Genomic DNA, 19027 nt, shown 5'->3' on the forward strand with positions numbered 1-19027 from the left:
TGATTGGTTAATCGGACGAATTCTTGAACATGGGTTGATATCATATTTCTATGTCACGTAATACAATATAAAACTAGTGGTTGAGGCGCCACCCTGTGGCGCCTCTTGAGAGGAATTCGTGTGCACGTTTCCATTTTTAAAAAAAAAATACATAGAGTCCTCATCCCCGTCTAAAAAGAACATCCCAGAAAAAAATTCTCACTTTTATCTAAAAAATAAGTAGAAAAAAATAGCACCGCAGCCTACTAGCGAGTGCCACTTTGCATAACCCTTAATTTAAAAAAATACATTTAAAAAATAATCCACATATTCATCTAAAAAATTTCAAAAGATTTCTCACCGCGGCCAACCAACTTGCGCCGCATGGCATAGCTGGTTGGCGGCCCTTCACGCGTAGCTTAACTGGTTTAAATGTTGTTGAAACGAAATTATAACTGCTGTTCCAGATTAAGATGAATACTAGAATTTAATAGATCGAAATTGCAAAATGTTTTTTAAGGAGTAGAAAGGGAAAGCAAAAATAAAGTAAATGAGGTCGATGGGTGCCACCGGAGAGAGGTCGACGACCAACAGTCATAGGCAGATCGGCCAATGGCAATGGAAGCGGGTTCGAGTTGGAGATGAAATATGAAGGATGGCCGGAGGAGGTCCATGTAGTCGTTTCCTCCTGTGGCACCTGTAGACAATGACCATGAGGACCAACAGTCTACAAACCCTAGACCGAAGGCATCTGATGCGGATTAGTAGGGGGAGAGAGACTTGTATGAGATCTCACATTTAGGTGAGATCGTGAGATCAACGCCATTTTTTTTTCATATTTAAACATTTTGAAAAAAAGAATCTGAAATTATTTGACAGCATCCATGTGGGTATGCCTACAACTCTGGAAAAAAAATTCAGCTCAAAACTCAATGTACATTTAGAGATTCAAAAAAGACAAATTTTAATTTGACACTATTTACATTCGATCTTGTCTTTTTTGTTTCTATTAATGTAAGTTGAATTAGGAGCTTGAACTTTTTGAGATTGTACAAATATTGATGCATGTCTGCAAATTTTTTGACAATGTTTGAACATGTATTTTCTATCTAAAAATGAGGTGACACGCACTATATTGTACACAAAAATTATCAACAGCTTATGTGAAATGTCGTACAAGGTAATCAACTGGAGAATGGGCCCGCGAGGACGGCGCTTCCAACATTTAGCTGGCCCAGTAGAAACCCTATCTTACTTTCCCTTCTTACAGCCGCCGCGCCTCCACTTCACTGTTCACTCCACTCGCCGCCGCGTCCCGACTCCACTCAATTCCGGCCATGGGCGCCATCGTCGAGAATTTCATGGACTGGCTCCCCAGCGGTGGAAATGCCGTGGCAATCGCCGCCTCCCTCTCCGCCGCCGTTGACTACGAGGGCGAGGACCGCATCAGCGCCCTCCCCGACGACCTCCTCCGCAACATCGTCTCTCGCCTCCCCGTCAGGGACGCCGCCCGAACCGCCGCCATCGCCTCTCAGTGGCTCCACCTCTGGCGCTCCACCCCGCTCGTCCTCAGCGACGTCGACCTACTCCCCTCTACGGTCGCCCGCATCCTGGCAGATCACCCGGGCCCCTTCCAAGCCATCTACATCGCCCGTTGTAGGTTCGCATCCCACGAGCGTGAGCTCGCAGAGTGGCCGCGCCTCCTCGCTGCCAAGGGCATCCAGGACCTCGTCCTCGTCAACGACGTCATCGGTTCCCAGTTCATCACCGACACCATGCTCCTCCCAGCGGACATTTTCCGCTGCGCCTCACTTCAGCGCCTCTTCTTGGGATTCTTCAGGTTCCCGGACACCGTTGGTCTCTCCCGCGGACCCGACGTCCTGCCCCATCTTCGGGAGCTCAGCATGTTCACTACAGTCATCAACACCTGGGACCTCGACTACATGCTCGCTTGCTGCCCGGTCCTGGAGAAGCTCGCGTTCGTACTCAGCAATTCGCCAGATCTCATCCACCTCCGCAGCAAAAGCCTCCAGTGTGTGCTCCTCTGGTTTTTCACGGCGGAGGAGGTCGCCGTGGTGGACGCCCCGCTCCTGGAGCGGCTCTTCTTGGTGGATCTTGCGGGCTCTCCTCAGCAGCCCCGTGACGACAGTACTATGATGATCAAGATTGCTTGTGCGCCCAGCCTGCGGGCGCTCGGCTTCTTGGAGACAAGAACTCACCGGCTGCATATCGGCGACAATGCCATCAAGGTATAATAACATTTCCAAGTATATACATAGTTAATGAGATTGCCAATGATGTATAGAGATGACATATTTGCCTTTTCGAAAAAATGCTGCCTCTTTTGGTGCATCGTTTGGCCACTGCAGCCTGGCATACTGCCGAGCCCAAGCACAATGCTTCCGGGCGTTAAGAAATTGGCCGTTAAGGTTAATTTTGGTGTCTCAAAGGAGGTCAAGATGCTGGTGGCCTTCCTCGGATGCTTTCCCAACGTTGACACACTGCACATTGAGGTGAAATCCTAGTATCCATGCAATTATTTAGTCAGTCCGTTGGCACTCATACTGCTATTTATTAGAAATGGAAGATGATTGCTTCTTGCGCAACCCATCTCTAATGAACCATTTACTGATATCATATTTCAGTCTTTAACTGAACCCACCGGAAGAAAACATGCCAAGTTCTGGCGGGAGCTCTCTACTGTCGAATGCATCGAGTCCCACGTCAAGAAGATGGTTGTCCATGAATATAGAGGGGATCAAAGTGAACTTCGATTCCTTAAGTTCATTTCCAGGAGAGCGGAAGTGCTACAAACTTTGTATGTTCTGCTAAACAGAGAGAGTCTTACTTCGGTGGCCAAGGTGAGAAAGATGACACGCAGATTGGTGGCTCTCTCGCGTCTAACATGTTGCGGTGACTGTCAGATAATGGTGCTTGGCCCTGAACTTCAGAATGATTGGAGCTTCCAGAAAGCATCCGATATTACTGTCGATGACCCGTTTCACTGGTGAACTTGAGGTTGGTTATATATTTGCATGATCCAAAGCTTTTTTGGTGGTTAATCATGTACTGTTCTACATGCAAGGACACTGTTTAGTGTGTAGGCAAGTATGTCTGTTCTTGTTTCATTCAGAATGCACTGTTATGTACCATCTTATCTACTGCCCCATATTTGTTCCTAATGTAAAGACCAGTATGCTCCTTCTTCCAAACATAGTGCGGCTGCTTTCTAGCATGTGTTAGGTTCATTTTCTATTCCCGTGTACGATGGTGCCTATGTGAATTTGATTATCATTAGTGTACAGAGCTAGGTAGACCTTATCGTGTGCCTCACAATGATCAGGATAAGGATGAAGAAGGCTACTTAATCTAGGTGTGTTTCTGATTTCTGCATTGCAGATTCTATTGCTACATGACTTTGAATCTATTATGCATTATTTGTTCTAGTGTTTCAGTCGACCTAGGCCAGTTGTTATAGTAACACTTTGAAACAACCTTAGGTAGAAAAAATTATCTGCCTTAGTGCTCACCAACCTTGAGTTAACCTGCATTTTAATCGTAACATTTTCTTCTTCTTTGAGAGAAATGATAAAGTTTACAGAGGGAATACATTTATAGATCCACAAAAACAATGTAGGGGGTCGAACATGATGCACACAACATTTTTTTAAGCTAGTGTACCCAGAACCGAAACAAACTTGAAAATGGAAACAGATATGCCTTTGACGCAAAATAACCAGTTCTCGTACACTTCTAATCAAACTTGCATTATTACCAAACACTGCAAGGGCTGTATCTATGGAGCAACGAGAGGAACCTCCTACCAGGCAGAAATGCTGCATGAAAAAAACATCCAACTTCGGGAGAACAAGGCTGTGCCCAGTTTTTTTTTTTTTTTTTTTTTTTGTAACGGGTGCCCAGCTCTTTGGATCTCTAACCTGATTGTGATTTTCTTTTTTCATTTTGCAATGCCCATGAAAAATGAAGTGAATTACGCCCTCAGGTCGTTGTGTGAACGAGAGAATGATTTAAATCTCTACCGACAGCCATTATTTCTATTTAAAGAAATAATACTAGTATATCAGACCCAGGTCGGCATTGACAATTTGGATGATAGGCGCGTGGTCATGTGACCTTGCACAACTTCAGGAGCGTGTTCATGTGGCCTTGCACATCTTGAGGTCATTACGAAGATAGACTAAGACAATAGTAGGTTTCGTTTAGAGCCAGTGTTCATGTGGCCTTGCACATATCGAGGTCATCACAAAGACAATAGTAGGTTTAGAGCCCGTGCTCATGTGGCCTTGCACATCTCGAGGACATTGTGAAGATTGATTAGACATCGACCAGGTCATCATCAAGCCAAGGACAATAATTAAGATTAAGACCTGTGAGGGGGGCCTTGCACATCACGGGGAAGAGAGAAGTCTCCGTCCAACTATAATACATAATACATTTGTATTGAGAGAGACTTAACAGGGCACCGAGATAGGAGTTGGGAGCGTAACCAACCTCATACATCATCCTCACATTTGTATCAACCCACATAGTCTTTCTCGGGAAAATGGAAAATCAAAACCACACAGTGGCCATGGATGCCAAGCTGATGGTGTCCACACACGGTGGCCATGTCAACATGTTGAAGGATGTGCTGAACAAGGAGGATGCCATGGCGACGATGCTTCCCAGTGAGGACCAATCTGGTGCCGCTGCCATCAATCCCCTGCTGCTTCTGTCAGCGCGCAGGGGCTCCTGGGAGGCCCTGAATGCCCTTCTCCAGAGGGAAGACGCAAGGGATCCACCAATGATGATTCCCACTCTTGAATTTCTTGAGTTGGTAGCGGGAGGCAGCGGCGCCCAGGGAAGAAGTGCGGCGTCTGCTGGTCGTGATGTAGAAGAGGGCGTTGACCAGCAGCCTGCTGCTTCGCCTGCAGCTGGAGCACTCCTCAAGGGCGTCACCGCCGACGGGGATACCGCACTACATGCGGTCGCCGGCAACGGCGATTGCCAGAATTTCTTGAAGTATGCCGGCATCGTCTACGACAGGGACAGGGCGCTCCTGTTTGTGCAGAATCACAAGGGTGACACACCCTTGCATTGCGCTGCCCGAGCTGGGAACTCCAAGATGGTTTCTCGTCTCATTGATCTAGCTGCGTGTGAGGGCGACGGCAGGAAGCTGGAGCTCTTGAGGATGGAAAACAAGCGTCAGGAGACGGCCCTGCACGAGGCTGTCCGATTTGAAGACGGTGGAATTCTGGGTCACAAGGAGAGATTATTGCTTGATGCCGCCGACCCCACCGGAGAAGAAAAGAATAAGCGTGGCAAGGCAGAGACAGAGGGTGCCCTAAATGAAGACGGTAAAAGTCCGGTCGCCGCACCGGAAGAACAGGCTATTGTCAAGCTGCTGATGGGCGCTGATCGCGAATTGGCTAATTATCCTGCAGGCGGCATTTCACCACTGTACCTAGCCGTCTTGCTGGAGAAGGGTACAATTGCACTGACTTTACACGCAATGAGTGGTGGCAATCTCTCCTATTCCGGAGCAGACGGACAAAATGCCTTGCATCTTAGTATTCTTCGAGATACAGGTACCCGCTAAACACTAGCAACTATTTTTGGAACTTGCGTGCCCATTTATTTTTCACCTACTCTAGCAACGGTATACCCCATTTAGTTCACTTGCTTCCTCACATTTTTTTTACCTATCTATTTTTTGACTGGTTTTAAGTTATATCGTTGCTTATCTATAAACTAGCATTGTGTACTGCGCAATTGAGCCATATATGTCTTTGATCATCTGTTGTTTGGGGGCACCGGAAAAGGTGAAATCCCAATTGCACGACCACAACATATATCTACGTGGAGCGTGCTTGTGATGTTTAAGGCGTTGATCGATTTGTTTGTCATGTAGCTGTGCATTCTCATTTGTTTTGTGGAAATACCAAAGGATGAACCTTCGCTGGGAAGGAGCTCCCAGCGAACGTCCCTACGGCCTTGTGATCGAAATCAAACAGATGACATTTTTTTTTAAAAAATTACACTGTTCACTGGCAATTTTTCTTTCCGTACATGGCCAGCCCCTAGCAAACGCATGACCTTTTTTAGTTGTTTTGGCATGGCAACTCTGACGTTTGTTGTCAATTTCTCTCACAGCAAACGATATTCACGTCCTTGTTTTGGAACAAAAAAGAGTCCGCCACAATTCAAATCCAAGCCTTATGATTTTGAAGTCAGGGTTCACCAGCTCAACAACCAGATATTTTATTTGTTCTCTGGGAATTTCTAGCATGTTACTCTGTTTTTCTTCTTGTTATGCTTTTAGTTGTTTTGGACTACTCTTTATGATCACCTTATTGTTCAACCTTCAGGTTATGTTTACCCTTCTCTTGTTAAAGATCTTTGGGTTCCTGGAACCAAAATTTGGGATAATAATTTGATTTCTTCTCTTTTCCGACAGCCTCTTGCTACTGCTATTATTCAAACTGATATTATTCAAGAGGACTGTCCGGATATACTTTGCTGGGATCTAACACCTAATGACAATTGTACTTCCAAATCCACTTATAAATTGTGCTTGCAGGACATTCATGCTAATCCTAGATCTGCTCCTTCTCAAGTTTCTTTGCAGATTAAAAATCTTCTAAAGCTGATTTGGAAGCAAAAGACAATAATTCCTAGAGTCAAGACTTTTGCTTGGAGGCTTCTCCGGGAGGCCCTTCCCACAGGTTTGAGAGCTGGCCGCTTTTCTATACATATCTCTCAATTTTGTTGCAGATGTGGACAGCAAGAAGATGAGATGCATTTGTTTTTTCTTTGCGACTTTGCTAGAGCTGCTTGGTTCTCTTCTCCTTGGTGCATTAGAACAGATGCACTAATTCAAGCCAATCCTACTATTCATAGCGTTTTACATGCTTTAATTAACATGAATAATTCCCATGCATATGTGCCTAACATTCTCAATTTTTTGTGGTGCCTATGAAAAGCTCGGAATGACCATCTTTTCAATAGGAAGAGAGCTCTTCCCTGTCAAATTCATATTGCTGCTAAAGCTCTCGATGTTGAATTGAATGATAATATGCATGTTTCTCTCCAAAATAACGTTGTTTGTGATGTGCCTACTGTTAACCAGCTACCTGTGCATGGAAAAACAATTAAGTCTGATCTTCTGCTAACAGGACCAAGAGTTTACTCTGATGCAGCTTTCAGGTGCAAAAAAATCCCTGGTTTAACTCAAGGAATGGTGGCTACTAGTATCGGAGTCTACCTTTGTTTGCCACAAGACCCGACGGAAATCAATGTTCAGATTCAAGCGTCTTCTGCGGATACAGATTCTCCTTTGAAAGCGGAAGCTTTGGCTCTTCTTTTGGCGGCTCAAGTGGCTAATCGCCTTAATATTTCTCAGCCTACTTTCCTCACCGACTGTCTCTCTTTGGCATCGTTTGCTGCTTCTTCTAAGGCTTCTGATGTTGCCATCCCCTGGGCTATCAGGAAAATACTAGCTGAATTTTTCTTCTTCTCCTTGTGCGATTGCGGAAACGTCTCACCTCGTTGGAGGCGACAGGTTCGTGTTAAATAAGCAGGGGCGCACCTCCCTGATACAACGCATACATTGAGTTGTTACAGAGATTGAGACTTGGAGAACAAGAGATAGAATCGGTTACAACTAGGTAGAGATAAGAGAGAATCCTACTACCCAACTACCAAGCTAATCTATATCAAAACAACTCAAGGAGAGGTGCGGTCAGTGCACATTGGCACGTTACATGACATGTTTAACACCCTCCCTTAATCACAACTTCATCAAGTTGAGATTATATTTGAAGGCTTCAAAACTCCTTGTTGGCAATGGCTTTGTGAACCCATCTGCAACCTGATCTCTGGAGTGTATAAACCGAATATCAAGCTGTTTTTGAGCAACCCTTTCGCGGACAAAATGAAAATCTATCTCAATGTGTTTTGTTCTTGCATGAAACACAGGGTTGGCAGACAGATAGGTGGCACCAAGATTGTCACACCATAAACAAGGAGCTTGCTTACTTTTCACACCAAGTTCCTTAAGCATGGACTGCACCCAAATGATTTCAGCTGTGGCATTTGCTAGTGCCTTGTATTCTGCCTCTATACTTGACCTAGAAATTGTTGCTTGCTTTCTAGCACACCAGGAGATCAAGTTAGGCCCAAAAAATATTGCAAAACCACCAGTGGAACGCCTGTCATCTAGGCATCCTGCCCAATCAAAGTCAGAGAAGGCACTGACAAGTGTAGAAGATGATCTGCTGAAACTGAGACCAACACTCAAAGTATTTTTGACATATCTTACTATACGTTTCGCAACAGCCAAATGAACAGTAGTGGGTGCATGAAGGAACTGACAGACTTTATTGACAGCAAAAGAAATATCAGGCCTGGTTAGAGTGAGATATTGAAGTGCTCCTACCAAGCTTCTGTATTTTGTGTTGTCTTCTTGACTCAAGAGTGTACCTTCTGTAAGAGATAGTTTCTCTGAGCTGGATAATGGAGTGGATGTAGGTTTACAACCTTGCAGACCAGCCTTCTTGACTAGGTCAGTGGCATACTTTTCCTGAGAGAGATGAAGTCCATCCTTGTGTTTCTTCACCTCAATTCCAAGGAAATAATGCAAGTCTCCAAGATCCTTTAGAGCAAAGTCTGCCCCCAAGTCTTTCAACAGTCCTGTGATTGCTTCATCAGATGAACTTGTCATAATGATATCATCAACATATATGAGGACAAATATGCATGTGTTGGACTTGTTGTAAATAAACAGTGAGGTGTCAGACTTTGAAGGGACAAAGCCAAGAGTTTGCATTTTGTGACAAAGACGAGAATACCAAGCCCGTGGAGCTTGCTTTAGACCGTATAATGCCTTATCAAGTTTGCACACATGAGAGGGGTTGCTTTTACTTTCAAACCCAGGAGGTTGCTTCATGTACACTTCCTCTTCCAGAACACCATGGAGGAACGCGTTCGGTACGTCTAGTTGTCTGAGACTCCAGCCCCTGGAAACAACAATAGACAGGACAAGACGAATATTTGCAGCTTTTACAACTGGGCTAAACGTATCTTCGTAGTCTATACCATACCGTTGCTTGAAGCCTTTTGCAACTAGTCTAGCTTTGTATCGATCAATAGTTCCATCAGACTTTCTTTTGATTCGAAATACCCACTTGCAATCAATTAAGTTTTTACCTTGCTGTGGAGGAACCAAATGCCATGTATTATTTTTCTTTAGTGCAATAAACTCTTCATTCATTGCCTTCTGCCACCGTTCATCACCAAGAGCTTGTTCAAGTGTGTTTGGTTCACCTGGTTCGCCTGTGGAACAGATCATGCCATATTTATTTATATGCTTATAATCAACAGGTTGTATTACCCCTTCTTGAAGCCGTGTGCGACGTGGTGATGGGGTGATCTATAGATTAGCCGCAGAAGATCCTGTGGGCTGAACAGGAGTTGCCGTTGCCGATCCCGAGAGGGATTCACTGACCGTTGCAGCCGAATCTGCAGGGCTTGGATCTTCTGTGGCAGGACATGGCGTTGAATCCTCAGTAGCAGCAGATCCCGGTGAAGGAGGCAGCTCATAATTGCTGCATGATGGCGTATCAGCCTCGTGACACGCGCGTGTCAGCCGGTCTCGTCCGTTGGATTCAGCACCAGTGCGGGGCACCATGGCCGCATCTGCTCCTGGTCCCACCTCGGTCGGGCGAACCGGGGCGTGGCGCGCGTAGCACCGCGGGTGGGCGCCGAATCGCGCGTTGCCCAGACCCGTCGCAGGGGGCCGCGTGTCAGGCGCGGATTGGAGCGGTGCGGGAGACGCGTCTCGACCGATTGAAGGCGACCGCGTGGCGCGCCCAGAGGCGGTCGGCACGGGGCAGAATCCTGGCGCGACTGGCGCGACTGGCGCGTCTACACCTGCGGATCCCGAGGAGGATCCGATCTGCCGCGCCTGCCGAACGGATCCCGAGGCGGATCTGCCTCCCGTCTCGCGACACATGAGATGTCGTTCATAGGAGGCGTTTTCTTCGCCGTTTTCGCCACTGTTTGCTTCATTGTTTTCCCTGGTTTCTCCTGTTTCATCACAAAACTCAAAGGTGCCATTAGTAAGAGGATGTATCAGTGGTTGATCATCATAGTTTAGTCCCCCTTGATCAATGCCGGAGAGGTGAGGAGAGAGGAGTAAAATTTCCTCACGAAGAAGTGCGCCGGCATTTGGATGGAGGTCAGCGAAGGGAAACTTCGTTTCATCAAAAACGACATCCCTGGAGATGTAGACGCGACCGGTGGAGACATCTAGGCATTTGACACCTTTGTGCTGAGCACTATACCCTAAGAAGACACATTGCTTGGAGCGAAACATAAGCTTGCGTTTGTTGTATGGGCGAAGGTTGGGCCAACAGGCACATCCGAAGACACGAAGAGATGTGTAGTCGGGTTTTGTGTGAAGGAGACGTTCCAATGGAGTTTCATGGTTGATAACACGACTAGGAAGCATGTTAATGATATGAACGGCAGTGAGAAAAGCCTCATCCCAAAACTTGAGGGGCATGGATGCACCACGAGGAGGGCTAAGCCAACCTCAACTATATGTCTGTGCTTGCGTTCAGTTGAGCCATTCTGTTGATGGGCATGCGGGCATGACACGTGATGTGAGATGCCAAGGGTTTGGAAGAAGGAGTTGAGTTTTTCGTACTCCCCTCCCCAGTCCGATTGGACTGCAATAATTTTACGTTCAAATTTTTCTTTCAACTAGAGCTTGGAAGTTTTGGAAAACTTGAAAGACATCGGATCTTTTCTTGAGGAGATAGATCCATGAAAATTTGCTGTAGTCATCTATGAAGCTTACGTAATAAGTGTGTCTACCAACAGAACTAGGGGCAGGGCCCCAAACATCAGAGAAGATTAATTGCAGAGGATTGGTAGAAACACTAGTAGATATAGGGTAAGACAACTGATGACTTTTTGCTCGTTGACAAGAATCATAAATGGTTTCAAGATCACGCTCACCAACATACGGGAGCTTATTTTTCCTAGGTAATTTTTCAACTAAAGAGAAAGCAGCATGTCCTAGTCGATCGTGCCACCGTGTTGACGAAAGTTTGGCAACACCAAAGGCTCGTTTATTGAATCTTGGATGCTCCGGAAGCAATGGATAGAGGCCTCGAACGCATCTACCTCGATAAAGTATTTTCTTCGTGGCCTGGTCCTTGATCAAGAAAAAGAAAGGATGAAATTCAAGGAAGACATGATTGTCAATGGCAATTCTATGAATAGAAAGTAGATTCTTGTCGGCACTAGGAACATGCAAAATTTTCTTTAGATGAATTTTACGGCGAGGGATACTAAAAAACGAGTGACCAACATGACTGATCCTCATACCTTCACCGTTGGCAGTGTAGATTTGATCTTTTCCACGGTACTTCTCCTTCATAGTGACCTTCTCGAGCTCGTTTGTGATGTGATTGGTAGCACCACTGTCGACATACCAGTTTGTGTCGATGCCGTAGGAGCCATCCGCAGCTGCAGCAACTTTGTCCTCATCTTGGGAGTCGTCGTCATCTTCATCGTAGCGGTACCAGCAGTCTTTGGCCTTGTGCCCAAGCTTGCCGCAGATCTGGCAGCGAGGGGCATCCGGACGAGACCTGGTGGAGCTGCCGCCGCGACGAGATTTGGGGTTGGTGGAGCGACCGCCGCGCGAGTTGGAGGAGCCACCACCATTGCTGGCGCCTCCGGGACGCCCTTTTGTGCGAGGAGAGCCGCAAGATCGAGGGGCACCGCCACGACCGCGAGATGCAGCGTTAGCCGAGGACTTGAAGCCGCCGGCGGAGCCATGGAACTGGGCCATGCGCTGATTGAAGTTACTCAGCATGGCATAGAGCTCATCAAGTGTGACGGGCGTGACTCGGGCGTCGAGGGCGGAGACGAGCGGCTGGTAGTCGATGTCGAGCCCATGGAGAATGTACGAGATCAACTCGTCATCTTGGATGGGTTTCCCGGCGGCGGCGAGTTCATTAGCAAGGCCGCACAGGGAGGCAAAGTAGGCGGCGACCGACTAGTTGCCCTTCTGTGCATTGATGAGCGCAGTGCGGATGTTGTTGACGCGGCTGAGTGAGCGGGACGAGAACATGCCCGCCAATGCCACCCAAAGTTCACGCGCCGTGGTGATCGCGGTGACCGCGACCAGAACCTCCTTCGAGAGAGTACTCAGCAGGTAGCCGAGCACTTGTTGCTCCTCCCTGACCCAGAGAGGGTGGACAGGGTTGGGCGCAGAAGTCTCCTTGCCGTCTTTGTCCTTGGTGACGTGGAGTCTGGCCGGTTCCGGCGAGGTGCCGTCGACGTAGCCGAAGACACCGGCGCCCCGCGGGTGGGGTGTGACCTGCGTGCGCCAGAGCACGTAATTCGTGCGGTTGAGCTTCTCGGTGACCTGGCCATTGAGGCTAGGTTGGGAGGCGCCGGATGAAGACATGGCTATGCACTAGATGCAATCGGGGTAGCTAGCTAGATTGAAGAGGAAGGGCTCTGATTACCATGTGCGATTGCGGAAACGTCTTACCTCGTTGGAGGCGACGGGTTCGTGCTAAATAAGCAGGGGCGCACCTCCCTGGTACAATGCATACATTGAGTTGTTACAGAGATTGAGACTTGGAGAACAAGAGATAGAATCGGTTACAACTAGGTAGAGATAAGAGAGAATCCTACTACCCAACTACCAAGCTAATCTATATCAAAACAACTCAAGGAGAGGTGCGGTCGGTGCACATTGGCACGTTACATGACATGTTTAACACTCTTCTGATCTTCATGCTCAGGTGTTTCACATTTCTAGGGAGATCAATGGGATTGCCCACAATATGGCTCAACAGGTTCTTAGGCCTAATCTAGGACCTGACATATGCTGTTTTGCCTCAGCTCATCGAAATGGATCTTGCCCTGTAGTTTCTCTTCTTTCCAATTTTCAGTTCCAGGGATTTGTAATCCATGCTGTACATTGTTATTGAGCTGAATAGTAAAGTTTGGCGCTTTGTGCGCCTTCTGTTGTTCAAAAAAAAAGTAGAGATTTTGAGATGTTCCATGCTAAAACCGCTCTCTAGATAACAGAAAGATAGACATAATCATCTCTACACTTGACGTTGTTGTCGTCTTATACATAGGTACATCTTATACATAGGTAGTACATAATTAAATACATGCCTTGTTCAATGGAATGCTACTGAGATTAAGATAATTCCTACATGATTGAATACACACAATGCAGGCTTTTTTGATTCACTAACCTAAAAAACATATTCTGCACAGTGATGACAGAGTTCCTACTGCATTGGGACAAAAGCCTTACTACACAAGTGGACAAAGATGGGAGCACGCCGCTTCACTTTGCTTCATCGTTGTGGACTCAGTTTTATCGGCAGTATCACTTGCTCTGCAGACCCCATGGTACTATTATGTACGGATTCCCCTGAAATCACCATGGATGCTCGACATAGTATTCAAGGCTAACCCCGCAGCAGTGTATCAAGTAGACAAGAACGGATCTTTCCCCATACATGTGGCTGCCTCTGTAGGTGCCAAAAGTGCCATACTGTTTTTCCAGCGGGAGTGTCCGGATACTGCTGGACTACGTGACGCTAAAGGAAGGACGTTCCTTCATGTTGCCATCGAGAAAAGAAGAATGTTCATAGTCTCCTATGTATGTCGAGATCCATCTTTAGCTTGGATTATCAATATGCAAGACAATGACGGAAACACTGCACTGCACTTAGCTATACAGGCTCAGAGCTTTAGGATGTTCTGTGTGTTAAAAGATAGATTGTAGCGTGTCAACGCGTATGTACGTATATGTGTACGTTCGGTTGTAGTAGGATAACATTGTAACCGAGGGAGGTTGTTGTAGCCGGCCTTATCTCTAGTATAGCTTGGATTAGGGGCCAAGACTTAAACAACCTCCTCAAACTCTCATGTATCTTGTGCTATATATTAACACGAATGCGTCCCTGATGAGATCATCAAACGCTTAGCCTATTTTCTTATATGGTAATCAGAGCCTACCTCGGTTGCATCCATGGCGAACTCATCCACAAATTTGTTCCCCTCATCTCCTTTTGCACACTTCGCCACAGAGAAGCTCACGAGAGGAAACGAGGCACTCTGGCGCGCCACCGTCCTCTCAGCCATCCGGGGGGCGCAGATGGCGGCCTTCATCGACCTCGAGCAGGAGGTGCCACCCATGCACACGGAGGTCACCTCCTCCGACGCCAAGACCAAGACCAAGGCTCCGAACCCGGAGTTCAGCGTGTGGTATGCGCGAGATCAGCAGGTTTTCTCCTACCTGCTGACAACGCTGCCGCGCGAGATGGCCATCCAAGTTGCAACATGCCATACCGCAGCTGAGCTGTGGAACACTGTGCAAGGGATGCTGGCATCGCATACCCGCGCACAGACCGTCAACGTCAGGATTGCCCTGGCGAACCTCCAGAAGGGCAACCTCTCCGTCGCTGAATATGTCGGTAAGGTTAGAACACTTTGTGATGAACTAGCTGCTTCAGGGAAGAAGGTGGACAAGGAAGATGTCGTCTCCCACATCCTCGCTGGACTTGACGAGGAGTTTGATCCCGTGGTGTCTGCCATGTGCTCACGGGTCGAGCCTGTTGGGGTGCCGGAGTTGTACTCGCAGCTCCTAAGCTTTGAGACTCGCATGAACCTGTGTGGCGGGTCTTCTCAGTCTTCTGCAAACGCGGCGGCGCGCGGGCGCTTCAACAAGACAAACGGCGGCGGCGGTGACCGCGGCCATGGCTTCCCCAACAAACAAGGCGGCGGTGGCGGCAGAGATCGCAACCGCAACTACTCCAAGCCACTCAACCATGGAAATGGGGGAGGTGGTGGCAACGAAGGCGGCAGCGGCGGGAACTACAACAACAATCCCTCTGCCAAGCCTACGTGCCAGATTTGCGGCAAGATTGGACACCCTGCATGGAAGTGTTGGAAGAGGTATGACTCGTCCTACCAGGGGGGAGAAGAACAGCAGCATCAGCGCTCGGCAAACATGGCGGCCCCCCAGTATGGAGTCGATACCAATTGTTATCTTGACAGCGGCGCGACAGATCACATCACGGGAGACTTGGAGAAGCTGACAGTTCGCGACCGCTACACGGGAAACGAGCAAATCCACACAGCTAGTGGATCAGGTATGACTATTGCCCACATCGGTCAATCACACATACATACCCCTGAACGAGATCTTGTTCTTAAAATCATCCTTCATGTTCCTGAAGCCGATAAAAGTTTAATCTCTGCTAGTCGTCTTTCTGTTGATAACAACTCCTTCATTGAGATTCACCCCTACTCTTTTTTTGTTAAGGATCGGCAACAAAGAGAACCCTTCTTCGCAGCAGGGGTAGACAAGGTCTATACCCTGTAAAACACATGGAACAAGATGCCAAGAAGCATGTGCTCAGTGTCACCTCTCCATCTTTGGACAGATGGCACCGGCATCTAGGACACCCTTCTTCAATTATTGTTAGCAAAATAATTAGCCAGAATAAGCTTCCATGTGTTAGTCTATCGAATAATGAACTTGTCTGTGATGCTTGCCAAAAGGGAAAAAGCCACCAGTTACCATATCCAAAATCTATAAGTGAATCCAAGTTTCCTTTGGGACTTATCTTTTCTGATGTATGGGGACCAGCTGTTGAATCAGTAGGTAGAAAAAAAATACTATGTGAGCTTCATAGATGATTTCAGTAAGTTCACATGGATCTACCTAATCAAACATAAGTCAGAAGTTTTTCAAAAATTTCATGACTTTCAAAACCTTGTTGAGAGACAATTCAGTAGGAAAATTCTTGCTCTTCAAACAGATTGGGGGGGAGAATATGAGAAACTGAATTCCTTTTTTACTGAAATAGGGATATCCCATCATGTTTCGTGTCCCCATGCTCATCAGCAGAATGGGTCGGCCGAACGCAAGCATCGTCACATTGTTGAAGTAGGACTCTCTCTACTTGCTCAAGCCTGTATGCCCTTGAAATTTTGGGATGAGGCTTTCATTGCTGCTACCTATCTCATCAATAGGTTGCCTAGTAAAGTGATCAAGTTTGAAACTCCACTTGGAAAATTGTTCAATGAAACAACCAATTATTCATCTCTTAGAATTTTTGGGTGCGCTTGCTGGCCAAATTTGCGTCCATACAATTCACACAAACTTCAATTTCGCTCTAAAAGGTGTGCCTTTCTTGGTTACAGTAACCTGCATAAAGGCTTCAAGTGCCTAGATATTTCTACCGGGCGTGTATACATCTCAAGAGATGTTGTCTTTGATGAAACAATTTTTCCCTTCTCTGAATTACACCCAAATGCCGGCGCTCGCCTACGGGCAGAGATTCTTCTTTTGTCCCCGGAGCTTCTAAATCCAATAGATCACGGGGGTAATGAATGTGTTGATCAATTGGCAACTAGTCATAATACTGATTTACACGGAAAAAATGCTGTTTGTGGTCATGATTTTATGCAGAATCAGCCCTCCACAGGCGCAAGACACGAGGAAGGGACATGCGCTGATCCCGAGAGATCTGGCGCAGACACAGCAGGCGCAGATCCCAGGGAGGATTCACCTGGCAGTGGCAGTCCTGCCGCGCCTGGCATGCAGGAGGAAAACGGCGTGCGGGCTACGAGCATCCTCTCCGCGCGTGACACGTGGACAGAAGCCGGGCCACGAGCGGGTGGGTCCAGCCCGCCCTTGTCTTCACGCGACGATAGCCGGATCGGGTCCGCTGGGTGCGCGACAAGTCCAACGCGTCATAATGAGGCTGGCAGCCCGTCTCGCGGGGAGCCGTCGCCGTCCGCGCCTGATCCAAGGAAGATCGACCGCTCAAGTGTCGAGGCGGATTCCCCTGACCGCTCAGTACAAGGAAGCGGATCTTCTGCGGCCACTGGTGATCCCGATACGGCTATGGGAGGAGGATTTTCTGCAGTCGATTCCACTGGTGTCGCCGGGCCTGCACGAGTAACTCGGTCACAACAAGGTATTTTCAAACCAACAGTTCCCAAGGATGGAATAGTTAGGTATAAGAAAAATTTCAAGTTTGTAAATTTTGCTGCCACCGGTGAACCACAAAGTGTGGTAGAAGCTTTGAGTAACAAAAATTGGAAAAGTGCTATGCATGATGAATATGATGCTCTTATGAGAAATCAAGCATGGCATCTAGTGTCACCTAAGCAAGGAAGAAACATTATAGATTGTAAGTGGGTATATAAAATTAAAAGGAAGTCTGATAGTACAATAGACAGATACAAGGCTAGGTTAGTGGCTAAAGGATTCAAACAAAGATATGGTATTGACTATGAGGACACATTTAGTCCAGTAGTTAAAGCAGCTACTATTAGGCTTGTTTTGTCTGTTGCTGTCTCCAGGGGATGGAACCTTCGTCAATTGGATGTACAGAATGCGTTCTTGCATGGCGTTCTCGAGGAAGAGGTCTATATGCGACAGCCACCTAGTTTTGAGGATGGGTCAAGGCCACATCATGTATGCAGGTTGGACAAAGCTCTGTATGGCCTAAAACAGGCACCCAGGGCATGGTATTCAAGGTTGAGTTCAAAGCTACAACAACTTGGTTTCCAACCATCAAGGGGAGACACTTCTCTGTTCTTCTTTCAGAAAGGGAAGGTGATCATATTTATGTTGATTTATGTTGATGATATAATTGTTGCTAGCTCCTCATCCAAAACTACCTCGGCCTTGGTGAGAAATTTGAAAAATGAATTTGCAATCAAAGACCTAGGAGAGTTGCATTATTTTCTAGGCATAGAAGTCAAAAGATTAAATGAAGGTGGTATCTTACTTACACAAGAAAAGTATGCCAAAGACATATTGAAGCGTGTAGGGATGACAGATTGTAAGCCCTCTAGCACACCTATGTCTACTACTGAAAAGTTGTCATTGCATGAAGGAGAATTACTAAGTCCAGAAGAAGGAACCAAATATAGAAGTACAGTTGGTGCACTTCAGTACCTAACATTAACAAGGCCAGATATATCCTTCTCTGTTAATAAAGTCTGTCAGTTTTTGCATGCTCCTACTTCTGTTCACTGGACAACCGTAAAGAGAATACTAAGGTATATTCAAGGGAGCGCTGGAATTGGTCTGACAATATGCAAATCTCCTTCAACAACTGTTAGTGCCTTTTCTAATGCAGATTGGGCAGGATGTCTTGATGACAGGAGATCTACTGGAGGCTTTGCTGTGTTCTTTGGTTCAAATCTTATATCATGGACTGCAAAGAAACAGGCAGCAGTCTCACGCTCCAGCACTGAGGCTGAATACAAGTCCTTGGCAAATGCTACTGCTGAGGTGATGTGGGTCGAAACACTTCTTGATGAACTAAAAGTTGAGAGACCACGTGTGTCATACTTGTGGTGTGACAATCTTGGAGCAACATATCTGTCTGCGAATCCTGTATTTCATGCCAGGACAAAGCACATAGAAATTGATTTTCACTTTGTTCGTGAAAGAGTTGCACGAAAGCTTTTGGAGATCAAGTTCATTCCAACTGGAGATCAAGTTGCAGATGGGTTTACTAAACCATTACAAGTTCGACAGCTTCAAACTTTTAAGAACAATCTCAACCTTGACATGTTAAGATTAAGGGAGGATGTTAAAAGATAGATTGTAGCATGTCAACGTGTATGTACATATATGTGTACGTTCGGTTGTAGTAGGATAATATTGTAACCGAGGGAGGTTGTTGTAGCCGGCCTTATCTCTAGTATAGCTTGGATTAGGGGCCAAGACTTAAACAACCTCCTCAAACTCTCATGTATCTTGTGCTATATATTAACACGAATGCGTCCCTGATGAGATCATCAAATGCTTAGCCTATTTTCTTATACTGTGCTCTATTAGGGAATCCAAAGGTGAATTTGATTCTAACAAATAACCACGGGGAAACTCCTCTTGATCTATCCAGAAGTAAGCTTTCACGCGGACTGGGTCATGGACTGGTAATATACTCTCTGCTTTACTTTCAAGTTCGCCCCT

General features: G+C 46.6%; 2 protein-coding genes and 2 pseudogenes across 2 annotated transcripts; 3 read left to right on the forward strand and 1 right to left on the reverse strand.

The window, feature by feature from the left end:
• The first annotated feature begins 1229 nt into the window (after positions 1 to 1229).
• LOC123138121 (F-box/FBD/LRR-repeat protein At1g13570) lies at positions 1230 to 3819 on the forward strand. Its single transcript, XM_044558027.1, has 3 exons — positions 1230 to 2228; positions 2349 to 2492; positions 2625 to 3819. The coding sequence occupies exons 1-3, from the start codon at positions 1317 to 1319 to the stop codon at positions 2988 to 2990; spliced, it is 1422 nt and encodes a 473-aa protein (XP_044413962.1). The 5' UTR covers positions 1230 to 1316; the 3' UTR covers positions 2991 to 3819.
• A 187-nt stretch (positions 3820 to 4006) lies between these two features.
• LOC123138120 (uncharacterized) lies at positions 4007 to 7853 on the forward strand. The gene is made up of 3 exons (XM_044558026.1): positions 4007 to 5567; positions 6597 to 6704; positions 7179 to 7853. Exons 1-3 carry the CDS (start codon positions 4544 to 4546, stop codon positions 7553 to 7555), a joined length of 1509 nt encoding a protein of 502 aa, XP_044413961.1. The 5' UTR covers positions 4007 to 4543; the 3' UTR covers positions 7556 to 7853.
• Positions 7854 to 11844: 3991 nt separating this feature from the next.
• LOC123140383 (uncharacterized) lies at positions 11845 to 11983 on the reverse strand (annotated as a pseudogene).
• A 2559-nt stretch (positions 11984 to 14542) lies between these two features.
• On the forward strand, positions 14543 to 14681 carry LOC123140379 (uncharacterized; annotated as a pseudogene).
• Positions 14682 to 19027: the final 4346 nt, after the last annotated feature.

This window comes from Triticum aestivum, chromosome 6B (genome assembly GCF_018294505.1).
Source record: "Triticum aestivum cultivar Chinese Spring chromosome 6B, IWGSC CS RefSeq v2.1, whole genome shotgun sequence".
NCBI classification, from domain to species: domain Eukaryota; kingdom Viridiplantae; phylum Streptophyta; class Magnoliopsida; order Poales; family Poaceae; genus Triticum; species Triticum aestivum.